Source organism: Nicotiana sylvestris, chromosome 11 (genome assembly GCF_000393655.2).
Source record: "Nicotiana sylvestris chromosome 11, ASM39365v2, whole genome shotgun sequence".
Lineage (NCBI taxonomy): Eukaryota > Viridiplantae > Streptophyta > Magnoliopsida > Solanales > Solanaceae > Nicotiana > Nicotiana sylvestris.
In genome coordinates this window covers 123,098,421-123,119,561 of record NC_091067.1, presented here as the reverse complement: position 1 = coordinate 123,119,561, position 21,141 = coordinate 123,098,421, and the positions used below count along the sequence as shown (strand labels likewise).

The following is a 21,141-nucleotide window of genomic DNA, read 5'->3' as shown; positions in this document are numbered from 1 at the left end:
CAATGTAATTTTTCGTAATATTTTGGTGTAAAAGGTGGCTTCGCCCCGGAGGGATGTTGACCAAAAAAAAAATCAAATACATATAAAATATACTTTTTGCAAGTGCAGAGAAATCAAAAGCGAAATGGAAGTGCGCTAAGCTAAGACACGTAGTTCTTTGTCCTACTTTAAACCCAAACATTGACCGTGTCAAGTTGTCAATACAGCGACACACGCAATACTCTATCCGCTGTTCAAATCCACAACTACAACAATAAAAACCCATTTTTTTCAATTTAAACCACCATTATTCTGACGTTACCCAGAGAAAATCCATTTCACGATCAACACAACAATGTCATCCTACGGCAACAGAGCAACTTATTCTCCTTCAGCCCCACCTCTCTCCGACCCAAACGAGCCCCCAGTAGCCCATCCCTATCATCCTCCTCCTTCTTCTTCTTCGGGAAATTACTCAAATTACCCAAATTACCCTCAGTCTCAGCAGCCACAGCCACAGCCACAGAGTAGTGGTTATGGATATGGGCCTACTTCTTCTTCTTCTTATGGGTATAATTACCAGCAGCCTACTCCAAATTATGCTGCTTTTTTTCCACCAGGGACTGACCCACAAGTTATTCAGAGCTTCCAGATGGTGGACAAGGACCAAAGTGGGTTTGTTGAAGAGAAGGAGTTACAAGAGGCTCTTTCTTCGGGTTACCAAAGGTTTAGGCTTAGGACTATTCGTTTGCTCATCTTTCTCTTCAAAAATCCCTCTGACCAGTTCCCACGCATTGGTAAGCTTCTTTTTTTTTTCCCCTTCTTGGGTTTCTTATTTGGTCATTTTTTACAAATAAGTTTCCCTTTTTGCCATGCTTTTAGTTGTCGGGTTCTTTATCCCAAGTATGCTTTTGGATTACCCCTCCTTTGCAATTTCTTCCCTATAGTTTGATTCAACACTAAGTTTAAGATAAAATGAGGACTTTTAAAACTTGTGGTCTTAAACATGTCATAACATTTGTATAATTACAAGACTTTTGGGATGTGTGGTCTTAAATGCCATAACATTAGTGTAGCTACAAAAGCTTCTCATTTACTTTCAAATGAGAATTTTAAAGTTAGATGTTTCCGGATATAGAAATTGTATCAATCTTTTGGAACGTATGCATAGGGAAATAGTGCCAACAAATTGGAGCAGAGGGAGATGTTTTTCTTTTAAAGAACTTTTGCACATTAATTTTCCCAAAAAACAATCAGTTAGCTAAAGAGGTGGTTGGAGGATTTTCTTTCTGAGAAAAGCTCTTTTTCTACCCACTAAGCAGTCCGAAATCTTTAAAAAAAAATACAGCTGCGCAAACATATATCTTTTTTGAAAATATGCAAAAAGTTTCTCAAAAAGTTGTCCAAACGGCTTGGCAAGAGTTAGTTCAATTTTTACTCATTTTTTTTTTTTTTTGAATTTAGGTCTTCGCTTTTTGCTATTAGTCTAATCACTTCGTAGTTCGTATATAACTTTTCCTTTCTATCAATGTAGTTCAAATTTACAATGGTGATTTTGTTGTTCTGATCAGAAATAATGAGTACAATATATCGCTTGTATTTTTCTTTGCTTCTAAAAAAAATTGTGGGTGTTAGCTATATGACATTGCTGTCTAATTTTGTTGCTCCAAATATTGTTTTTGCTATATCTTATTTAATTGAGCCATGTATTGTTGAACAGGACCAAAGGAATTTGCTGCACTATGGAGTTGTCTTGGTCAATGGAGGGTACACAGTTCAATTGCTTTCTACTTTAGGTTTTTATTAAGTATTAACAGTCAAGAAATTAGAGTATCAAAACCTCTATCAGGAAGACAAAAAAGATATCAGAAATGGAGGTTGACATGAGTAGTAGCAGGCTGTAGAGGATGGAGGGGTGGGAGGGGATTGAGGAAGGAGGGAGGGGGGGGGAAGAGAGAGAATGACACTAAATAAATTATATGCAGCCCAATAAGTCCTTGTCCTGGGGTAATTTTCTAGGTTTTCGACACCTATGGAACATTAGAGAGAGAAGCTACTGCAGTATAGAAAGTGGTTTGTAAACATTTTGTACAATTTGGAGAGAGAAATTATAGATGTTCTGAGAACAGACATTCATCTTTATCATGCGTAAAAATTAAAGCTTTACAGTTCTCGTTCTTATAGTGTAACTTGAAAGATGCTCATAGTGTGGATATTTTTGTGGACTTACTATGGATGAGTTTAGGAATTCTTTTTTGCCTCCAAAAGAATTATGGAGGAGAATATTAACAATTAAAAAAATTATGGAGCGCAGTATTGAGGATAACATAGTGGCTGATATACCATTGTGCCTCACTCTCACCTTACCACTGCCTTCCGTTTTTGTTTCCAAAATCATCTTTACCACTTTGCAAATTATAATTACTGCCTCTGACATTGATCCTCTTGTTTGTAGGCAATATTTGAGAGATTTGATAGAGATCGAAGTGGGAAGATTGATGCGACAGAACTAAGGGATGCTCTCTACAGTCTTGGATACATGGTGCCACCTTCTGTTCTTGAAGTTTTGATCTCCAGATATACTGACGGATGCAGTCGGAGGCCTGAACTATGTTTTGATAGCTTTGTCGAGTAAGCCTCATTCTGCAATAAACCTTTTCATCGAATAGATAGGTTCTTAAGTTGGCTATGTTCTGAACTTTATGTTTTAATGATGCAGATGTGGGATGATTGTGAAGGTAAAATAACTGATCTCTTTCTATAAATACTTTGCTACTTGATATCTCAATTTCTGTAATACATCTGCCTGGCTTTTATATATTTCTTTCCTCATTTTAGTCACTGGTCTGACATTACCCTCATTAGCTAGGGGGTGCTAGAACATCAGAATCTTAAGCTACTGTTTTTTTTATTTTTATAAAGATGAATCTTAAGCTACTATATGAGTTGCATACACTAAAATTGCTACACCCCTATGTGTACTGTTCTTTGAAATTGCCCCTTTACAGAAAGTGATACCAACTTACCCCTATTAGAGTTTCCTCGAGAAACACAAATTTACTTCAGGCGTGTAAACAACATATAAGGAAGTATAATGTATCCCAAGACGTCTAGAACATATGTGAAAAGGTTATAAGTACACACATGTAACTTGAACTATACTTTGTTAAGAACCGCAATAAACACATGATGCAATCATCAAATATAGTATCAATCAAGCTACTCAATTTGTTAGCCGAAACTTAAAATACGCCAATACAAGCATCAAGTTGTCCTTGCATGTGCAGGTTGGAAAGCATATAAATAAAACGTACTTAAAATATGAGATCTAATAATTCTGTCCAAAAACATACATACTTTCTGAGAAATCATGCTAGTAATGATAAATCAATTAAAGATAGGTTTCGCCTCATCTCTAAGCTCGAATAGTTGCTGGTATTTACTACAACTAGTCAATCCAATCACTTCCTTGCGTTATCGAGTGAAAAGCATGAGGAATTAACATGTTCCCATCATTGGGGTTGATAATCATGTTTAACCCTTGCTAATAATTTTAACCTTAATTTACTGAATTGAAGAATCCCCGTTGCTTAATTTCCTAATAAAAGAAATCAAATTTTAGGAGTTCAATCCTTACTGACTTGAAAATCCTTGATCAACATTGGGTCAACTGAAATTCTACTCTCCAATATTCCCTTGGCTGCTTACGTTTGAAAGGGATATAATGTGATTTCTAATTAAGCTTTTATAGCTACACGGTTAAAATATGAGAAAGCTGTATATCCTGGGCTACATCCATCTTCAGCTTCTCAGAAGAACCTTTGAGGATTGGATTCTGCCTTTTTTGCATGTCAAGCTACTCCTTGTCCACGAAGTGGTAGCCCTTATCTGCCTCTCAGATAAATCTTTGTAACTGTCTTGTGTTAGCTAGCCTTTTCTAAAAGCATTAGTTACCTAGAACTCTTTTCATTTCAAGTAGAGAAAGGTGAAAAATAAATTCTAGGAGGGTGATCGCTGAATAAAAAAGCGTGTAACGTCTATATAATATGTAAATAATAACGTGTATATCAACTAGCATAGAAGAGGATTCTGCACTATGGTATTTCACTAGGAGGGTGGTTAATGGAACTTCTAAAAATAGTTTGGAGTTGTATGTTGTCCATCTAAGAGGCAAGTTGATGAAGCTCTGGTATTGAATTTTGTCCAATCATGCTTAGTCCACCCCTAGATCTTCTCTTCTGTTAAGTAACCCTCATCAGTTATGTAAAGCTTCTCAATATGCTTTCAGACCTTTCCACCTGGAAGGAACCTATGAATGAGAATTCACTGGTATAACCTTACCTTCTGCCATGGCTACCAATCCTTAACAACTAACACGATACTGTTACTGTTTAGGATCCGCTATGAAGTTGAAAATTCAGTTTATCAATTTAAATACTTCTCAAGATTTTCACCTTGTTCCTTTGTCCACACACCATCAGCTTAGCTTCTCCATTTTGCATTCATTAGTCTTAGTACCGAAACTTCTCAAATCCACTTTGGAAAACTGAAGCATGGTGAATTCGTGTTTTGGGAAAGGAGGAAAAGGAAAAGAAAAAGAAGAAAAAGCAGAACAAAACAAAAGAGAAGCAACAGAAAAAAGAGGAATCTATGAGGACATTCAAGAAATGGTTCTCCTTTTATTTTAGCTACCTCACAAACCAAATTTGACAACAAATCTGTGGACAAGTTAGATTACCTTGCATTTTCTGTGGACAAGTTATCAGATGTGAAGCTTGATCCTCGATGCAGGCCAGCATAAGTGAACGGTAATGGTAGAAAGTGTTATAGATAGGAACAAAAAGGTGTAGCATGTCATGGCTTATTAGAAGTAAATTAATGGCTATAGGGCTAGTAGTGGTGGTCTTGTAGGTCAGTATGATTAGGTTCGCTGATAGTGAGCGATGACGATTGAGATGTTGGGTTATCAAGAAACTAGCACTATAGTTTGCTGAACAGTGAGTAATGAGCAGATGATTGCTGAGAGGAAGGAGTTGGTTAATATAGGCTATGCAAAGAAATAGTTTGGTGGTTAATAGGCCAAAGAAGTTGATGTTTTAATAAGTATCCTAAGGTGATTGTAACATTGGAGGCAATGCATTGCCATTACACTTGATCCTTAAGGCAGGCCCCAAACTCTAGGGTCGGGATTCTTTGTTATTTGTCTGACAATAAAAATAATGGTGGATAGTGCAATGGAGTAGGAACAATAGGATGTAGCATGGAACTGTGTCTAAGAAGTAAATCAATTGTCTTATCAGAACAATAGGAACAATGTATTGTGCATTATTTGGATACAGTAGGAACAGCGTATTGTGCATTATTTGAGAAAATATGTAATAATCTTTATTAATCTTCCAGATTTTCTTTTGAATTTTATGTTATATTATTGATTTTTATCCTTTATTTTGTGTAGATTCTTTTTTGTTTCAAAAATTAAAATAAATCGATCTCGAAAGGCTAATTCCTTGCCCAAGAAGAGTGAAACTTCTCCCTTTCTCCTTTTGCCCTTAAAAACATTGATGTGAATTATGTACTTCCTCAGATCATAGACATTTGACAGGTTTATGAAGGTCAAATGCACATTTCTCAAGTCAGTCAGAGTATGTCTGCCTGTTGATCATAGGGATCTCTTGGGAATAGGTTGTGCATTGAGAACTTCTCTGTGTTTCCGAATATAAGTTAAAATGGTTATATATCAGAAACATAGAAGATCATCCAGATGCTAATAGATATAGTGTGCGTTATCTGATATATTGCCTTAAAAAGTGAAATGAATTGAGGTGGAATTCAACTTCAATATAATATTTGCACACATCACATGGAATTCTTTTTAAATTTGTCAACAGTAAGTATTTTGCCTTGATGTTACTGTCTCTGAATCCTTCTGTTTTTGCATTTTCAGGGCTTGACTGAAAAGTTCAAGGAGAAAGACACACGTTATACCGGCTCGGCAAAACTGACCTATGATGAGTTCATGTCCATGATCCTACCTTTTATTGTGTCATACTAGGATGTTAGAGATTCAGTTTTTATTTTATTTTATTTATTATTTGACACGTTTTCCGGTTTTGGAGGGAATGTCTAAAGTTGGCATTGTATATGTACAATCGTCTGTACAAGTTTTTTCATGTCTATTCTTCCTCAATTACATTTTGATCATCTCTTTATTCTTCGACTGGTATATTAGAAGATGTGTTGTTCAAGTATGGTTGTGTATAGTTTCTAGTATATGTAGCGCGATAAATTGTTAGGCTATTATCCCTTCTATTATTTTGGGATTTCGGGAATCAAAAGAACTTAATCTCCTCGTTTGCAAAAATATGGTTCAGTTGGTATTCTAGTGCAGGCTGCAGCTGCCTCGAGAGGAATTGAAGAGAATAACGAAATTTTGTATGTATTACTGCAAGACTTGTAATATACTAGTGATATTGGCCAAAAGGATTATAATCATGTTGCCAAATGCAAGTCATTGTCCGGATATCAACACAATCTCATATCATTGATCCAAAAAGAATATCCTGTACAGAGTGTCAACAGAGTTAAATTACTAGATACAGATCACATACAGATCATAGGCCTTTGATAACTCAGGTCCAAATGTCATTCTTGGTGAATATTGCAGATAGCAGCATTAATACTTTTACAATCAAACTCCATTGTCTTCATCCAATTCTCAAAATCTCCAATTTCCTGCGCCAAAAAAGTGCATTGAAGCTACTGATATATATATATATATATATATATATATATATATATATATATATATATATATATATATATATATATATATATATATATGTATGTATGTATCTGCGGAATTGGATAATACCAACATACATCATATCAATACAAAAATTCACACTTTCCACTGTATAAAAGCATCTCATTTTGCTACACCTCACCAACATTCGGTCAAAAGGAGAATCTAATAGTCAGGTCTTTCACATAATAAAAGGTTCACAATGTTTGGACCAAAAAGCAAAACTAAAGTATTTTCACAGGATCTGGCTTACTTAGGGCAGTGGATCATGAAAAATAGGAAATTGTCGGAGTTAAATTGGGTTTCTAACAACCATGGCTATGACATTTTAGCTGAGCGAAGAGCAACTAACAAATATGCTTCTGCTATTACATAATTAAATTTCTGTAATATATGAACATATGCAAGGATTGTGAACTTCTCAATAAGTGAAGACTAAGATTGATAAACTATGCCAAGTCAACTAAATAGAAGATCATGAATGAATCACTGAGGTTTCATTTCATTCTAATTTCCATCTTGAAGTATACCAGTGGAATGGAACTTTAGCAAAGTAAATGTGATTGCAAATTCAAATTCTATCCACAAAAAAACAACATGTATGGCCACAAAATTATAGGCTTCTATTCCGATTTCCCATTTTTCACTTTTCTATTTTGGTTACTTTACTCTTCCTAAAAAGTAGTCCAAAAGAACTACTATGCTCAAGCCTAGAACAGTTCTATAATTACAAGTGAACAAACTAGTTCTACTAAAATAAGGCGACATTTACTTTGGCTGGGAATTCATCAGAATATTCAATCTTTTCTTTTTCGATAACGGGTGGTGTCTTGCTCACCAGTACCGGTACTTGCTAACTCCCACTAGCAAGTAACGGTAACTCTACCCACCAAGACTTAAGACACATGCAAAGCAATCACCTAGCACTTTGTTGACTGTGCTAGCTCGTACAATATTCAATCTTGAAAACATAAAGGCAAGTAAAGTGAAAGAAAATTGCAATTGGAAATTAAGACTTCAAAAAGCGAATCACTCATTGGTGTTATTTGATTTTAATTTCCTTCCTGAAGTTATACCAGTGGAATGGAATTTTAGCAAAGTAAATGTAACAAAAAATTCGAATTCCATCCCCCGAAGATCAGCATGTATGACCACAAAATTAGACATTTCTTGGGGTTGCCCTTCCTTCCTTTTTTTGGTTATGTTACTTTCCTCAAATAATAGTCCAAAAGAACTACTATGCTCAAGCCTCAAACAGTTCTATAATGATAAGTGAACATACTACTACAACAATAACAAACCCAGTGAAATCCCACATGTGGGGTCTGGGGAGGCTAGTGCGTACGCAGTCCATACCCCTGCCTTGAGAAAGTGGAGAGACTGTTTTCGGTACACCTCGGCTCAGAAAAATAAGTGAACATACTAGTTCTACTAAAACAAGGTGCCATTTACTTTGGCTGGCTGTTTTAGCTTAGAAGCTACATTTTTTTTTCCTTTTATCAATACTGAGTACTTGTTTCCCTCCACTAGAAGCTACATATTCATCAGAAGAATTCAATCTTGAAAACTATAAACACAAATAAAATTGAAACAAAAATGCAATTGGAAACTAAGACAACACACATAGCAATATGGACTGACCTTAATTGCAGTATTAATGGAGTGAGAAGCAGCAAGCCACTGATCAGTTTGCTTCCCAAATTGCAAAATAGTTGCAGCCAAAGCTCGAATTTCCATTTCAATTCTCTTTTGCATTACAAAAGATTCTTGCACTTCTCTATTAACTGAGTCCACCAACAGCTCTGAAACCCGTCTCGCACTTCGAATTGCATCCTTCTTCGCCTTCTCTGTAACAAAAATTCAAGAAAATCATAACCCAATTCATAAAATCCGAACTTTCAATTACCCAATTGAGAAAAAAAATCCAAAATACCCATAACCAAAAAATGCCCCAAAAATAATTAAACAAATTGGAACCGATTTGTGTGTTTGTGTGACTGACCGGTGGCATCACGGAGCTTGACAGAGGAAGAATGGTGAAGGTTAATGAATTGAATGAGTGAAGCTTCTAAGCCATGAGCAGAATCTCCTTGTTTTGACCGATCCATCTCCTTCCACACTGCAATTGCTGCTTTAGATTGTATATGCTTAAATTCTCAGAAGTTTGTTAAACTCCGAATTGAGTCTTATAGTTTTCAGAATGTGAACATGTGGCCCAAAGTTATTTTAAGGAGCAATTTGGACAAATTTTGAAGGAAAAAAATTATTTGGACACAAAAAGCAAACATGTTTGGATAATTTTAGTTTTTATAGATTTGTTAGCATTTTGTGTGTAGCTCAATTTTTCTTTTAACAAACCGCCCTCAAACGTTTTATCACATTAAAATGGGTTTTTACGAAAACTATTTGAAAAACTTAGGGATAAGGCATCAAATCCTCCCCAACCTATGACCATATTATCAAATATGCGCCTTTTCTTTTCGGGGGTCCTACTACCCCTCCCTCCCCTAAACTTATTTTTTTCCAGAATTTATTTAACCTAATATGCTTAATTAAACCCGTACGTGACTACACTTCTGCCAAGCGCGTAAGGACTAAATTTCAAAGTTTCATTTGCTATATAATCGCCTCGTGTTATGCCAAATAAGCCATAAGAAAGGCTCTCAAACGTAAAACTCAGCTCTTTTATTTAAGCCCATTTTTTTATCACTCCTCTTAAATATAAAGTATCTGCCACTGTTGAAGAGCTTCTACTGGTGGTGCTGAAATTGAAGAGGTGAGTTCTAATCAATAGACCATAAATTACTAATCTTTAGTCAATTCGAATTTTTATTTTTATTTTAGGGTTTGAATATTTTTCCCCAATTTTTATCTATTAGATATTAAGATTATAAAATGGCAAATACCAACTTGAATAGACTTTGTATGGAAGATGAAGACCCAATGCTCAATATTGAAGTGCGATGCAAACATGAAATTTTGTTGCAAATGCAGACTTCTTGGTCAAAGCGTAATCTTGGTAGAAGATTTTGGTCTTGCCTCTACTATGGCGTATGTGTTCATTTATAGCCCATATATTTTGGTTGATTAACTCTATGTTTTGTCATTAAATTGATTCCAATTTATGAAATTTCAAGCGAAGAGTTGCAAATTTTTTCAATGTGTTCATTTATAGTCCATCTATTGTAGTTGACTAACTCTGTATTTTGTCATTAAATTGATTCCAATTTTTGAAATTTCAAGCGAAGTGTTGCAAATTTTCTTAATGAAGGGACAATGAAGTTGATGAAAGATTGAAATTTATTCTTCCAAGATTGTTCAACAAAATTAAAAAGATGGAAGAAGGTTTGGCGCATTATGGAAGCCTCAAGAGGTGGTTGGATGAGTTTGAAAGTTTGAAAAATGCCGATATTAATTTGGCTATGATTGACAATGAAAAAGAGAAGGGGCCAAAGGAGAAAAAGAAAATGATCTGATGTTGGTTGAATAGGAAGTTCATTTTGTGTATTGGGATATGTATTTGTTGCTATGTGTATCAACATCCTAATTCAAGTTGGCAACTTGGAGAGTGATCAAATAAAGCTGCAATAGCAGTTGCTTTGTGTTTGTAGCAATTATTTAGAAGTGTTTGATTAAGGCTGTAATAACTCTATTTTATTGTTATTGTGGTATTTAACTTTATTTTAGTATATGCTATCTGGAAGTTTATTATGTATGAATTGGATTTATGATCGATTCTTTGATTCTTTCAACTACTATGTATAAGTCAATAATTTGATGAATACAGAGATCACATTGAGCTTGTGTAAATGACAATACAATATTAAATCTCAATAAGTGGATTCTCACTAAGCTTTATTTAAATGCAAGATAACACTGAATTTAATAGAAATAAAGTTGCAATATTTCATAAATACCACCAAATTTAGTAAACAAAACATCCTATGTACTAAGGTAGCATTTGAATACTAATAAATTATCGTTCTATAAGGATAAAAACTGCATATTACAGTCAACATCTCTGGCTTAGGATAAACAATGTTTGCTTGCAGTCAACCAAAAACATCAAAAAATTATTTACTTGCAGATTGCAGCAAAAAAAATAACCAAATCTACTGTGGATGTAAAAAATTGCTATTCTGGCTTAGGTTGTTTGAACCACCAGTCCTTATTTGAATTCTATGTTGTCCTCTAATCTCTTGAAGCCTTCTTATTGTGATTGATGGTTTCCCCTTCCATTTTAGTCCACTACTTGGTTTGAAACCAATGTCACTAGCTACATCAACTGATCTTGTTACCATTATTGGATCATTGGATACTATTCTGCTACTTGGCATACTAGACTGCAAAGAAAGAATAACTTAATAAGTTATCACAAATATACAAAGCAAATTGAATAACACAAATATACATATACACTTACATTCAAAGTTTTAAAGCCATTTTCAACTTGAAACACACTCATTCCCATCCTTTTTGGCTTTTTAAATTATTTTATATTTTTCACACCCTTGCCCTTCCTCTATTTAGTGTAACAGTAGAGGCATTAGGTGCAGCAGATGTATTAGGTGCATCAGATATACTAGGTGCAGAATATTTAAACCAACTGGCAAGTGAATGATGAGCAGCAAATGTTGCATTAGGTATTGAAGGACTTGCATTCCAAGATCTTCATCTTCCCCTACCTCTACTAGTTGCAGCTATGCATTTCTAGATTTCCCCTTCCCCTATCTCTACTAGCAGTAGATGTTGCATTAGGTACTGAATGAGTTGTATTCTTTAATCTTCCCCTTCCCCTTCTATACTAGCTGTTGCAACAGGTACATGCAGTTGATGAAAATTCAGCAACAGAAGTTACAATTGTTGAAAATTTAGCTGCAGTAGAGGTATTAGGTGCAATAAATGTTGATTTTCTAGGTCTTCCTCTCCATCTTTTTGCAGTAGGTTCAGCTTCTAAATTTATTGGTTTCTAACAGATGATAAATAGTTAGATATAGTATTTGAATTTAAAAGAAAGTAGATATAGTTAGATATACTATATTACCTTTGATTTGACTCTATTTCTTCCTGAACCTGACGGTTCTGCATCACTAGAAGTTACAGTTGATGGTGCAGCAGTTCCTGAACCTGATGGTTCTCTAGCACTCTTATGACACCCTCTCTTGTTATGACCACTACTCTTGCAAATGCTACACCTCATGACAAGTTCATTTTTAGGCAACTTTCCAGATTTTTTTGTTTCAGTTGCTTCTTTTCTAAACCTATATATTTCTGCTCCCCATGAATGCATTCTTTAATGTACCAAAACAGATGTAGAAACTTTAAAATACTGTCTTACCAGATTCATTAGCTTCACAAAGTTTCACCATACAAGTATTCTCAGGGTGGTCCTTAACAATTCATTCCTATAATCAAGAATTCTTTCAAACTCAAGAATAGGGTCACCCATAATTTCTTTCAATTCTCTGGCTCTTGCTCTCCTAGTGTTGGTCTTGCCAACATGCACTTTAAACTTCTTTCTAATTAACTCTTGTAACTTGAACATTCTTATGTTTGCTTGCTCAATTATTTTATCTTTAAACACTTTAGTCATGTATTTAGAGTTGCACAAATAATTTTTGGTGGCCCTATTACACTTTTGAACTGAATTATAAGTCTTAAGCACAAAATTATTACTTGATATTTCAAGGCTTGCATACAACAACCATGAACAACTATCCTTGCATCTTACCCTGATTGTTGTTGGCTCATTCGCGTACTGTTCCACATGAACCCTCCTTTGAACTGCATACTTGGTTACTGCATATCTAAGTTCATCCACATATGCAAAAATCATACCCAGCTGCCACACAACTTTTTTACTTGTGGGACCATAAATCACCTTCTTTGTAGAAGAAGATCCCCTTCTTGGTAGATTTACCCTAACTTCTTCCCCATCTTCAAACCAACATTCATCTTCATCTGTTTCAAAGCTACATGTATCAGAACTTGGGTAATATGGTTCATCACCTCCTATCCTACCTTCTATACTTTTTTTTACATGTTTCAGTCTCATCAAACCCCAAATCTGGTCCAGCTACACCACATGGAATATTTTTAGGGTCAGCAAGAACTCTCTCCTTTCTTTTTCTTCTCTGGAAAGACTTTCTTTCAGCCCTAAACTCTATGAAATCTTCATGTATATCACTGCCATAATCCTCTACACCTTCACCAAAAAATCACTATCTTCTTAACTTGAACTATCTTCAGTTGAGTTATCAGATTCCTCCTCAGTTGAAGATGAATCTAGATATGGTAGAGGAGCTGCTGGATCAATAGGTGTAGGTGAAGCTGCAACTGTACCATTTAAAGCCTCCTCACTAACCCCAATATTTTGATTAACACTTCCTTCAATGGTCCCATTCTCTTTATTAAAATCTGAACCATATTCCTCTCCACCCATGTGTTGGACATATACTTCTAAAATAGCTCCATTTGCAAGAACTGTGCAATTCTTGAAAGCTCCCTGTCATTGTTCTTGTTCTCTATAATGTCACAGTAAGGTTGGCCTAACACTAAATGTGCAACTTGTGTTATACCCTAATTCTTTAATATAATCCAATAGCTCAAAAAATAAGATATTGTATCTACATCAACATTCACATATTTAGTCATTACCCACGTATCTTGGTTCCCCACTTTCAACCTCTAAGACCTCACCATGAGACAATCTTAAAGTCACCAATATAAACACACTCATACCTGAATGCAAATAAACAATAACAATAAATTAATACAAATTCCCAACAACAAAATTATTATGCCGAAAAATAGGGCAGCACTAGAAAACTATTTATTTACTTACAACCAGGAACACATAAGTGTAAACACGCAAAATCAAAACTTTAGTATTAACATGGACATGCAAACCCCTCAGTTTCATAGTCAAAATCTCATAATTTTGTATAACAACAAATTTATTAAAAAGCCCTAAACTGCTAAAAAATCAATTGAATATGGTAAAGAACTAACCTTTAGTCTTGATTTGTGACCAATAAATGGCTAATGGTTCTGCGCTGACCTTGATTATAACACCACGGTATCAAATAAAACCCTAGATTATAACGACGTACTGAAATCGAAGACGATAAACGACAATGTTAGAGACTACATACTTACATTATATTAGAGCCGATTTTGCAATAGAATAAAGAGAAAATTATGATTGGAGTGATTTTTGTGAAGGAGTCAAAGATGGGAGATTGAGAATTTGGTTTCGACCGTTGAAGATGGGAGATCGAATGAATAACTTAGAAGAGACTAGTTGAAAATAAAAGGGAACTAATAAAATAATAAGAAATTGGGTGATTATACGCTGGGAGGATTTTATACATTACCCCAAAAACGTACATAAACACATTTTTGCAATTATTTTTATTCAATATTAGAAAATACTTTCCACGGGAAAAATAAAAATAAAAGGCAACACCGTCGGGAAAACACGTGGATTTTTTTTTTGGCTTCCCATCCGGTATCTGGTTTTTTGGTTTTCCATCCGGTATCTGGTATCCGCGTTGGAGTACGACTATATTTAAATTCGCGCTGCGTAGGGCCCCATTCGGGGGGAAGCGCTTCCTACCAAGGATTTTTCCATACCCAGGACTCGAATTCGAGACCTCTGGTTAAGGGAAGAGCAGTCTCATCCACTGCACCACATCTTTTGGTGGTGACTCTCATTTTAACGTTTATATCTGTTAAGCATATATCCCCAAGTCCCCACTATAAGAATTTTAATTTCACTGATGGTAAATTTGACAAATATTTTTTTAGAGATATTTACCTCAATTCTTCGAAAAAATTCTTCCTTTTTAAGGATATTTGTTTATGAAGATTGATGGACAGAGATGTTCTTAGTTTAGTGTTTTTAATTTCTTTTTAATCTTTATTGAGGCTATGTAACCTTCTTAACCTGTAAGCTTTAATTAAATTTCAACATTCCAAAATCTCCAAAATATCTTTATAATGTACCTTAACGTATCTTTAAACTTCAGATCATTTTAAATCACATTATGGCTTGTTTCACCCTGCTTGCTATATTTTTATATCTCGACAACAATATCATAGAAAGGTATAAAACCATATTTTTTGGTAAGTACTGCAGTCTTGTAAAACTAATGGATATTTTATAATTGGATCAGAACTGAGGAAAATGATACTTAATGGTAATTATAACAGCACTGAGTAGGCTAAAGTAAGGGTAATATTCTATTATTCTTTTGTCGTGAGTTTTGTTCTGCTCCCTCTCTGCCATTTTATTTGATATAAGAACGTATCAGATTTAAAATCCAGCAATAATGAAGAAAATTATGATAGTAATGATTTAATGTTAACTTGATGATAAAATTTCACATCAAAGTTAGAAATACTGAATTATTACGTAAATTTTATTTTATTTTTTAAGAAAGTTAAACTTTTCTATATTGACGTTTGGTTGAAAAGATATTCAAATATATATTTTCCAACAATTTTTGAAATAAACGCAACTTTAATTCAGAAAATTGGGAAGTTTTGGAATTGAAGCATAAAAGAAACTGGAAATGGACAATGACAAGTCACAACCACATAACAACGATTAAAAAAACAAAAAAGAAAACATGGCTAGTGGCTAGTATTACAATTATGCAATATGTCATAATCTATGATATGTCAGCACAATTATAGTTCCCTTATTATAATAATTCTAATAAAATGGGATGACAACTATTGCCAGAGAAACTTTTCTGTTCTTATTCAATTTGTAAACGAATCAACTATTCAACTAATTTTTTGAGTTTTTTAATCTATGAATTTTTTTTGGTATGAATATAATGTATATTGATCATGACTTCAAGTCCAATAAGCAATTCCCCAGCCAAGTTAGCAGTGTGAAATAGAAAATAAAAGCTGCGCCGTCTTCGACTACCTGTGCAAGCAAAATTCAATTAATATACACATTACATGAACCGAATCAAGACTAAGAAACCATCATTATCTGCTGAAGAGTATAATAACATATATTTCAGCAGCCATGCATGTTTCACAGCCAAATTTGAAAATTAGTTGTTGTCAAAGACAAAATTAAACGCATCGAATATGTCCGCTTCAAAGCTGTTTCCTGTCGCGATCACTAGTGATCTGTTAAACGCGCGCAGGGTATCTCCCGCCCCAGATGGAATCTAGGCAGGTCTAAAGATATCCAAAGTCGAAATATTTGTATCAATGGAACAACACAGAGATATAGGACCTTCATAATCAAGCGTTTCTTGCCCTAATCAGGTTTCTATGTCAAGTTCTATATCAAGATCACGACAAGTGCCTGCATGTCCGGCAGCACAACAAGGGGCGGAGCTTCCTCTTCGCCTGCACTCAGTAGCTTTCGTCTAAATTCTGTATTTGTCTTAAATAATCTATTGAATATGAATAAATTATTAATTTAGAATCTAATAACTTAAAAGGACCAGAATCCTGAACCCATATATTTCAAATACTAGCTCCGTCGCCGAACACAACCAAGGGCCGGTCAGTAGATACATGTCCAGTAGTGAAGGGCAGGCTGGCAGCGCAAGAGAACTTTTTCTGATCGGTACGCAAAGCAAGAGAAAACTTTGTAGCAAAGAGGGTATAAAGTGGTAGTACTAGTTTCTGAAACTAACTAGATGTGGTGAAGGTTTGCCATAACAACTAGAGAATCAAATTCAGTGGGAATATAGCAAAGGCAGTATGTGGAAAATGCCAAAGTGGATTCTTCCATTTGTCAAGTTTATCTACTCATATTAAGCCATTGCTGATGTAAGAAAAGATTACAAATGGGCTCCATCATGTTTAAAGTCACGCAGCCAACTTTGCTGCTAAAAGAATCCTACTGTGTTACACCTTTTCAAGAATTTGCCAACCAAAAATTTCCATCATGCCAGATCAGTTCTTTATAAGCACATACTTTTATCTACAAGAAAACCAAAATAAATATCTAAAGGGATATTTTTTTTTCCTTTTATGCCCAACCCCCCTCTCGACCTACAAGAAAATGAAATAAATAAATAAGGAAAGAGAATAAGCACACACACACTATACACAAAAAAGCAGCCTGAGATAGCTAGATGAAGAGGTCTACTAAGCACTAATCCCACATCAAAAAGCACATAAAACTCATATTATTGTGCCCCCCTCTCCCACTTCTCTCCTAATACACGGGCCACTTTCTGCGACTTGGCAAAATTACATTGGTTGTTCTATCAAAACCAAGAATTTCACTTGTAATTTGGATAAGTAGAAGGAATATATTATAGTATTAAATAGGAAAAAAAAGAAGGTGATGGAAGTTAAAGGAGAGGCAACTTAGAATTGACTCGAGGATGATAGGTGACGCCAACATTGACTGCTCCACATCAGATTGATGCAACAAATACTCTATTTGAAAATAATGATAAAAAAGAAAGACACGAGATGTCATAATCAGATATAGGCTTCACCAGCAAATACAAAAACTAATGAGCCTTTCCACTTGGCAATTATATTCAATGTGAAAAATAATTCAGAATATGTTGATAGATGGACTCAGAGAGGGTGGCTTTCTTTTCCAATACAAGCCAATATGGACTTTTGTCTTCGTGAAGATGATGGGAATTTTGTAAAAATGAGATTCATATGCATGATTGCTAGTGGAAATAAGATAAGGGTGATGAGACCCATTACCATATCTTCAATAAAGAAATGATACAATGAAAGGTATCCTAGAAAGTAGGTCATTAACAGTCAACTGGGCAGCCCGGTGCACAAGGTATTCTGCGTTCACGGAGGATCCGGAAAGGGCCGCACCCCCAAAAGAAAGGTGTGTGATGCAAACAATCTATTCTAATGCAAGCTCGAACCTGTGACCTATAGATCACACTGTTGCTCCAAGGCTCCCCTTCGTGATCAACTGTGATTAACAGTTGACTATTGCTAGAATATTATAAGGTGGGCTTTCAGCTTACAAATTGCAAATTCATGAAACCAACTTTGAAGCAGCATCATATATACTACATCACACTGATTTAAGAAAATTAAGGGAATAACGAAAGCCTATAAATAAGGAGAAAGATGAGGTTGACAGTATTTCTTACCTTTAATACCTATCTATCAGCAAAAGTTCTTGACAAAATTGAATAATCTCTAATCTACTTGTATCTCCATATTTGATCTATTGTACAACTTTCAGAAGTGTATCAAGAAAACGAGAACAAGCAGAAGAAAAGCAGAAACAGACAAGGCCTGAAACAAAAATAAAAGGATAACATTAGAAGAGTATGTATAATACGCAAGATTCAACATTCAGAAAAATCATGGAAACAAGTCTTGGAATTAAAAGAAGTTGGTAGAAAATACGCGACATGTCAAGCAAGAAAGAAATAACAGATTCCTTACTTTTTTCTTGGCAGCTGAATAATCCATACGCGGAAGAAATCCTTGTAACCCGATGTTATAAACTGGAGTTCCATCGGGATAGTAGAGGCCATAATTCCTCTCTGATGCTGGACCAGGCTTTAAATTTTCATTAAAGAGCGCAAACACATATATATCAATGGGCTCAGATGGATTTGCTGGAGTTCCTTGATTTTGCTGTATACGCCGAAACAAGTTACCATTATATTGTGCAGCATTTTCAGGTGTTGCTCCAAACTCATTAGGGTCGCCCTTCGATGGCCACCCTGTCTCAGAAACCTTAACTTGAATGTCTGAGTAGCCCATTGCCTTAATCGCTGAATGAACTGCATCAATTTGTGCATATAACATGTTGTCATACTTTAAATTTGTGATTGGGTCAATCGTACCAGCATTAGGCCGGAAAAGTACATAATCAAGCGGGACTTGATCGGGGCTGTCTTTGTATGCAAAGAATGGATAGGCATTTATAAGGAACGGGGACTTGGTCTGGGCATGGAAATTGAGAATGCCATGAATGTATTCAGCAAGATCTTGTCGAAATGAACCAGAGGAAGGCGGAAAAGAGTTGCCCAAGATCCCAGCCGAGTGGGCGTGTGCCACATATATATCATTGCTAAGGCCAAGATTAACAAGAGCCCGATATACACCTTGCATTGCCGGGAGGAGGTTATTCATCATCTGTGTATCGTTCCCCGTTAAGATCTCGTTCCCAACAGTAATACAAGTGATTTTAGTCTGAGTATGGTAAGGTTGAACATGCGATTGAATCCAAGCCTGAGCTTGTTGAGGATCAGTCATTCTTTGTAGGTACTCATTCCCAAGTCCAATAACGAATTCCACATCCGTGTTAGCAAATGCGCTTAACACGTTTGGATCAGCGTCATAAAGTTTTACTCTCGTAACATTGATAGATCTGAGGAGATAGGAAACTCGCGACGGTGTTGGCAAATTATTGGCAATTTGGCCATAGTTAATTCCAATTCCAAGGCTGAGGGTACTGCCAAATAAATCTGATCAAACAGTTGAAATAACAGTAAATACCTTATGGGGGAAAATATGTGAAAAACACGATCGTTTAACAATTAAGAAACTACCTACCAGTAGAAAATTAACTACTGCACATATCCACCTATACTTCACCAAGAAAATCAGAACAAAAACTCTGTTTTTCCAATCAAATGACTAAAACCATCCTCTACTGATAACTTCAATTCTATCTTCAATAACTGAACAGAATAATCCAATAAAGAAACACATATTCCCTATTCCTTAGGACCAAGAATCCATAAATCTGGTGACAAACACTTGAGCAAGAATTCATATTCACATTAAAGGCCAAGCAATACTACAATTCCGACCAAGTAAACAAGAAACCAACTTAAAAAGACTGAATCTTTATAACCAAAATGGCAGTCCCAACTCCCCACCCCCCAGATAACCCCACCAAACTACCTCACCCAAGAACCAAAATAGCATAAAAACAAACTAGTTGATGGAAAGGACATGCAAGATTTGTACAAAAAAGGTTAGTTAGAAAAAGAGAAACCTGAAAGAGTAAGGAGGAGGAGAAGAAGAGGCTTGAGGAAGTTGAAGAGGATGGCCATTTCCCCCTTTGCCAGCCTAGCTAAATCTCAGCCACGACGGCTCTTTAATGATGTATATGTATCCTTATTTATACTACATGCAAAAATTTCCTTTATTTCTCATTTTCCTTTAGTATTATATACTATTTCCTTATTAAGCCCTATTTAAAAGGAAAATATACTTTTATATATAAAAATAATTTAAGACTTTTAGTTATACTCTTAAGAAAAATTAAAGATACATATTCCAAATGAAGGAGAATTTTGGCGTAACTGGTAAAGTTATTGTCATGTGATCAGGAGGTCACAGGTTCGAGCCGAAAAAACGGTCTCTTGCAGCCATGCTTGATAAGGTTGTGTTCAATAGACCTTTGTAGTCCGATCCTACTCCGAACCTTGGACATAGTGGGAACTTACTGAATCATACTGTCCTTTTATGACATTCAAGATCATAAGTTACACATTTATCTTCTTGCCTACGAAAAATATCTTATTATATATAATTTTTTATATATAGGTGTTGTCTGGTCTAACTAAAGGCATCTAAATTTGTTAAACTTGCAAGTACATGTTAATAAAATAATTTATTTGGCAAAGTTGAAGTAGATGAACTTGCATCAAATACTAACTGTAATTTAACTTTAAATTATTATACTGTTACTTTCGTGTCTCGACCACTTGACCATTCATTTATGAACATAAAACGATAAGTATATTATATGGAGTAGTATTATTAGCTAGCAGCAACGCACAAATTATTTTGGTGAAATCTATGTTAAGATATTTTGTGACTATTTCCAGTCGCTTTCTTACACGTAAGTTCTCGGTTTCCTTTCTGTATCAGGGCCGTTGTATGTAGTTGACGCGTGAAATTTACCGACATAACTTTCTTATTTTCAAAGAGACCCTTGAAGTTTTTCATTATTACATTTTGGCCGCAATGACTTTCTGTTTTGTTTCCTAAAGTGCAATAATCATTTCCCAACAATTACCGCGTGATTAAAAGAAAACTTCCCGTTTTATGCATTTTTCTTTTGGTCCAAATTATGTAGTGGAAAATGATCATACTGTTCTTTCTAGTCAATTGATTTGTAGATCATCTCTTCTTTTTTTCCGAGTGAAATGGCGAGGATGCAATTTACAGCTAGGTTAAACTATAAAATTATGAATAATCTTTTATGATAAATACAACTTACCACACTTTGTGATTAATATGAACAAATATTGAGTACCATAGTTTCAACACAAATTATACTTATATTCAACTTAATCATTGTGTGAAATTCATCAAAGGATCATGTAATGCTAAAGCATATTAGCTCCATTTCCATATCT

The 21,141-nt window shown here is 35.1% G+C and overlaps 3 protein-coding genes and 2 long non-coding RNA genes across 5 annotated transcripts; 2 read left to right on the top strand and 3 right to left on the bottom strand.

The window, feature by feature from the left end:
- The first annotated feature begins 240 nt into the window (after positions 1-240).
- LOC104223417 (probable calcium-binding protein CML48) lies at positions 241-6,224 on the top strand. The gene is made up of 5 exons (XM_009774851.2): positions 241-776; positions 1,700-1,746; positions 2,435-2,610; positions 2,699-2,717; positions 5,924-6,224. The coding sequence occupies exons 1-5, from the start codon at positions 335-337 to the stop codon at positions 6,029-6,031; spliced, it is 792 nt and encodes a 263-aa protein (XP_009773153.1). The 5' UTR covers positions 241-334; the 3' UTR covers positions 6,032-6,224.
- A 266-nt stretch (positions 6,225-6,490) lies between these two features.
- LOC104223419 (biogenesis of lysosome-related organelles complex 1 subunit 1) lies at positions 6,491-14,157 on the bottom strand. The gene is made up of 5 exons (XM_009774854.2): positions 13,793-14,157; positions 13,022-13,522; positions 8,784-8,846; positions 8,423-8,628; positions 6,491-6,711 (listed from the first exon to the last, which is right to left on the bottom strand). The coding sequence occupies exons 2-5, from the start codon at positions 13,221-13,223 to the stop codon at positions 6,622-6,624; spliced, it is 561 nt and encodes a 186-aa protein (XP_009773156.1). The 5' UTR covers positions 13,224-13,522; positions 13,793-14,157; the 3' UTR covers positions 6,491-6,621.
- Positions 9,496-10,470, top strand: LOC138882025 (uncharacterized). Its single transcript, XR_011403484.1, has 2 exons — positions 9,496-9,557; positions 10,053-10,470. It is a non-coding gene; the product is annotated as an uncharacterized lncRNA (long non-coding RNA).
- LOC104223418 (uncharacterized) lies at positions 10,610-13,015 on the bottom strand. Its single transcript, XR_011403944.1, has 2 exons — positions 12,513-13,015; positions 10,610-11,124 (listed from the first exon to the last, which is right to left on the bottom strand). It is a non-coding gene; the product is annotated as an uncharacterized lncRNA (long non-coding RNA).
- A 1,208-nt stretch (positions 14,158-15,365) lies between the features above and the next one.
- Positions 15,366-19,871, bottom strand: LOC104223420 (glucan endo-1,3-beta-glucosidase 14). Its single transcript, XM_009774855.2, has 4 exons — positions 19,770-19,871; positions 18,203-19,233; positions 17,902-18,049; positions 15,366-15,722 (listed from the first exon to the last, which is right to left on the bottom strand). Exons 1-3 carry the CDS (start codon positions 19,825-19,827, stop codon positions 17,993-17,995), a joined length of 1,146 nt encoding a protein of 381 aa, XP_009773157.1. The 5' UTR covers positions 19,828-19,871; the 3' UTR covers positions 15,366-15,722; positions 17,902-17,992.
- Between the last annotated feature and the right edge of the window lie 1,270 nt (positions 19,872-21,141).

Excerpts from the sequence above, each read along its gene's own strand:
- LOC104223420 (XM_009774855.2), bottom strand. The coding sequence starts at position 19,827 with ATGGCCATCCTCTTCAACTTCCTCAAGCCTCTTCTTCTCCTCCTCCTT. Across the intron at positions 19,234-19,769 it reads CCTCCTCCTTACTCTTTCAG|ATTTATTTGGCAGTACCCTC; the intron begins GTTTCTCTTTTT and ends CTGTTTGATCAG. Across the intron at positions 18,050-18,202 it reads ATTCAGCTGCCAAGAAAAAA|GCCTTGTCTGTTTCTGCTTT; the intron begins GTAAGGAATCTG and ends TTTTTGTTTCAG.
- LOC104223419 (XM_009774854.2), bottom strand. The coding sequence starts at position 13,223 with ATGGGTGGAGAGGAATATGGTTCAGATTTTAATAAAGAGAATGGGACC. Across the intron at positions 8,847-13,021 it reads TGATAACTCAACTGAAGATA|CTTCACTCATTCAATTCATT; the intron begins GTTCAAGTTAAG and ends ATGGCTTAGAAG. Across the intron at positions 8,629-8,783 it reads CAAGCTCCGTGATGCCACCG|AGAAGGCGAAGAAGGATGCA; the intron begins GTCAGTCACACA and ends TTTTTGTTACAG.
- LOC104223417 (XM_009774851.2), top strand. The coding sequence starts at position 335 with ATGTCATCCTACGGCAACAGAGCAACTTATTCTCCTTCAGCCCCACCT. Across the intron at positions 777-1,699 it reads TGACCAGTTCCCACGCATTG|GACCAAAGGAATTTGCTGCA; the intron begins GTAAGCTTCTTT and ends ATTGTTGAACAG. Across the intron at positions 1,747-2,434 it reads GTTGTCTTGGTCAATGGAGG|GCAATATTTGAGAGATTTGA; the intron begins GTACACAGTTCA and ends TCTTGTTTGTAG.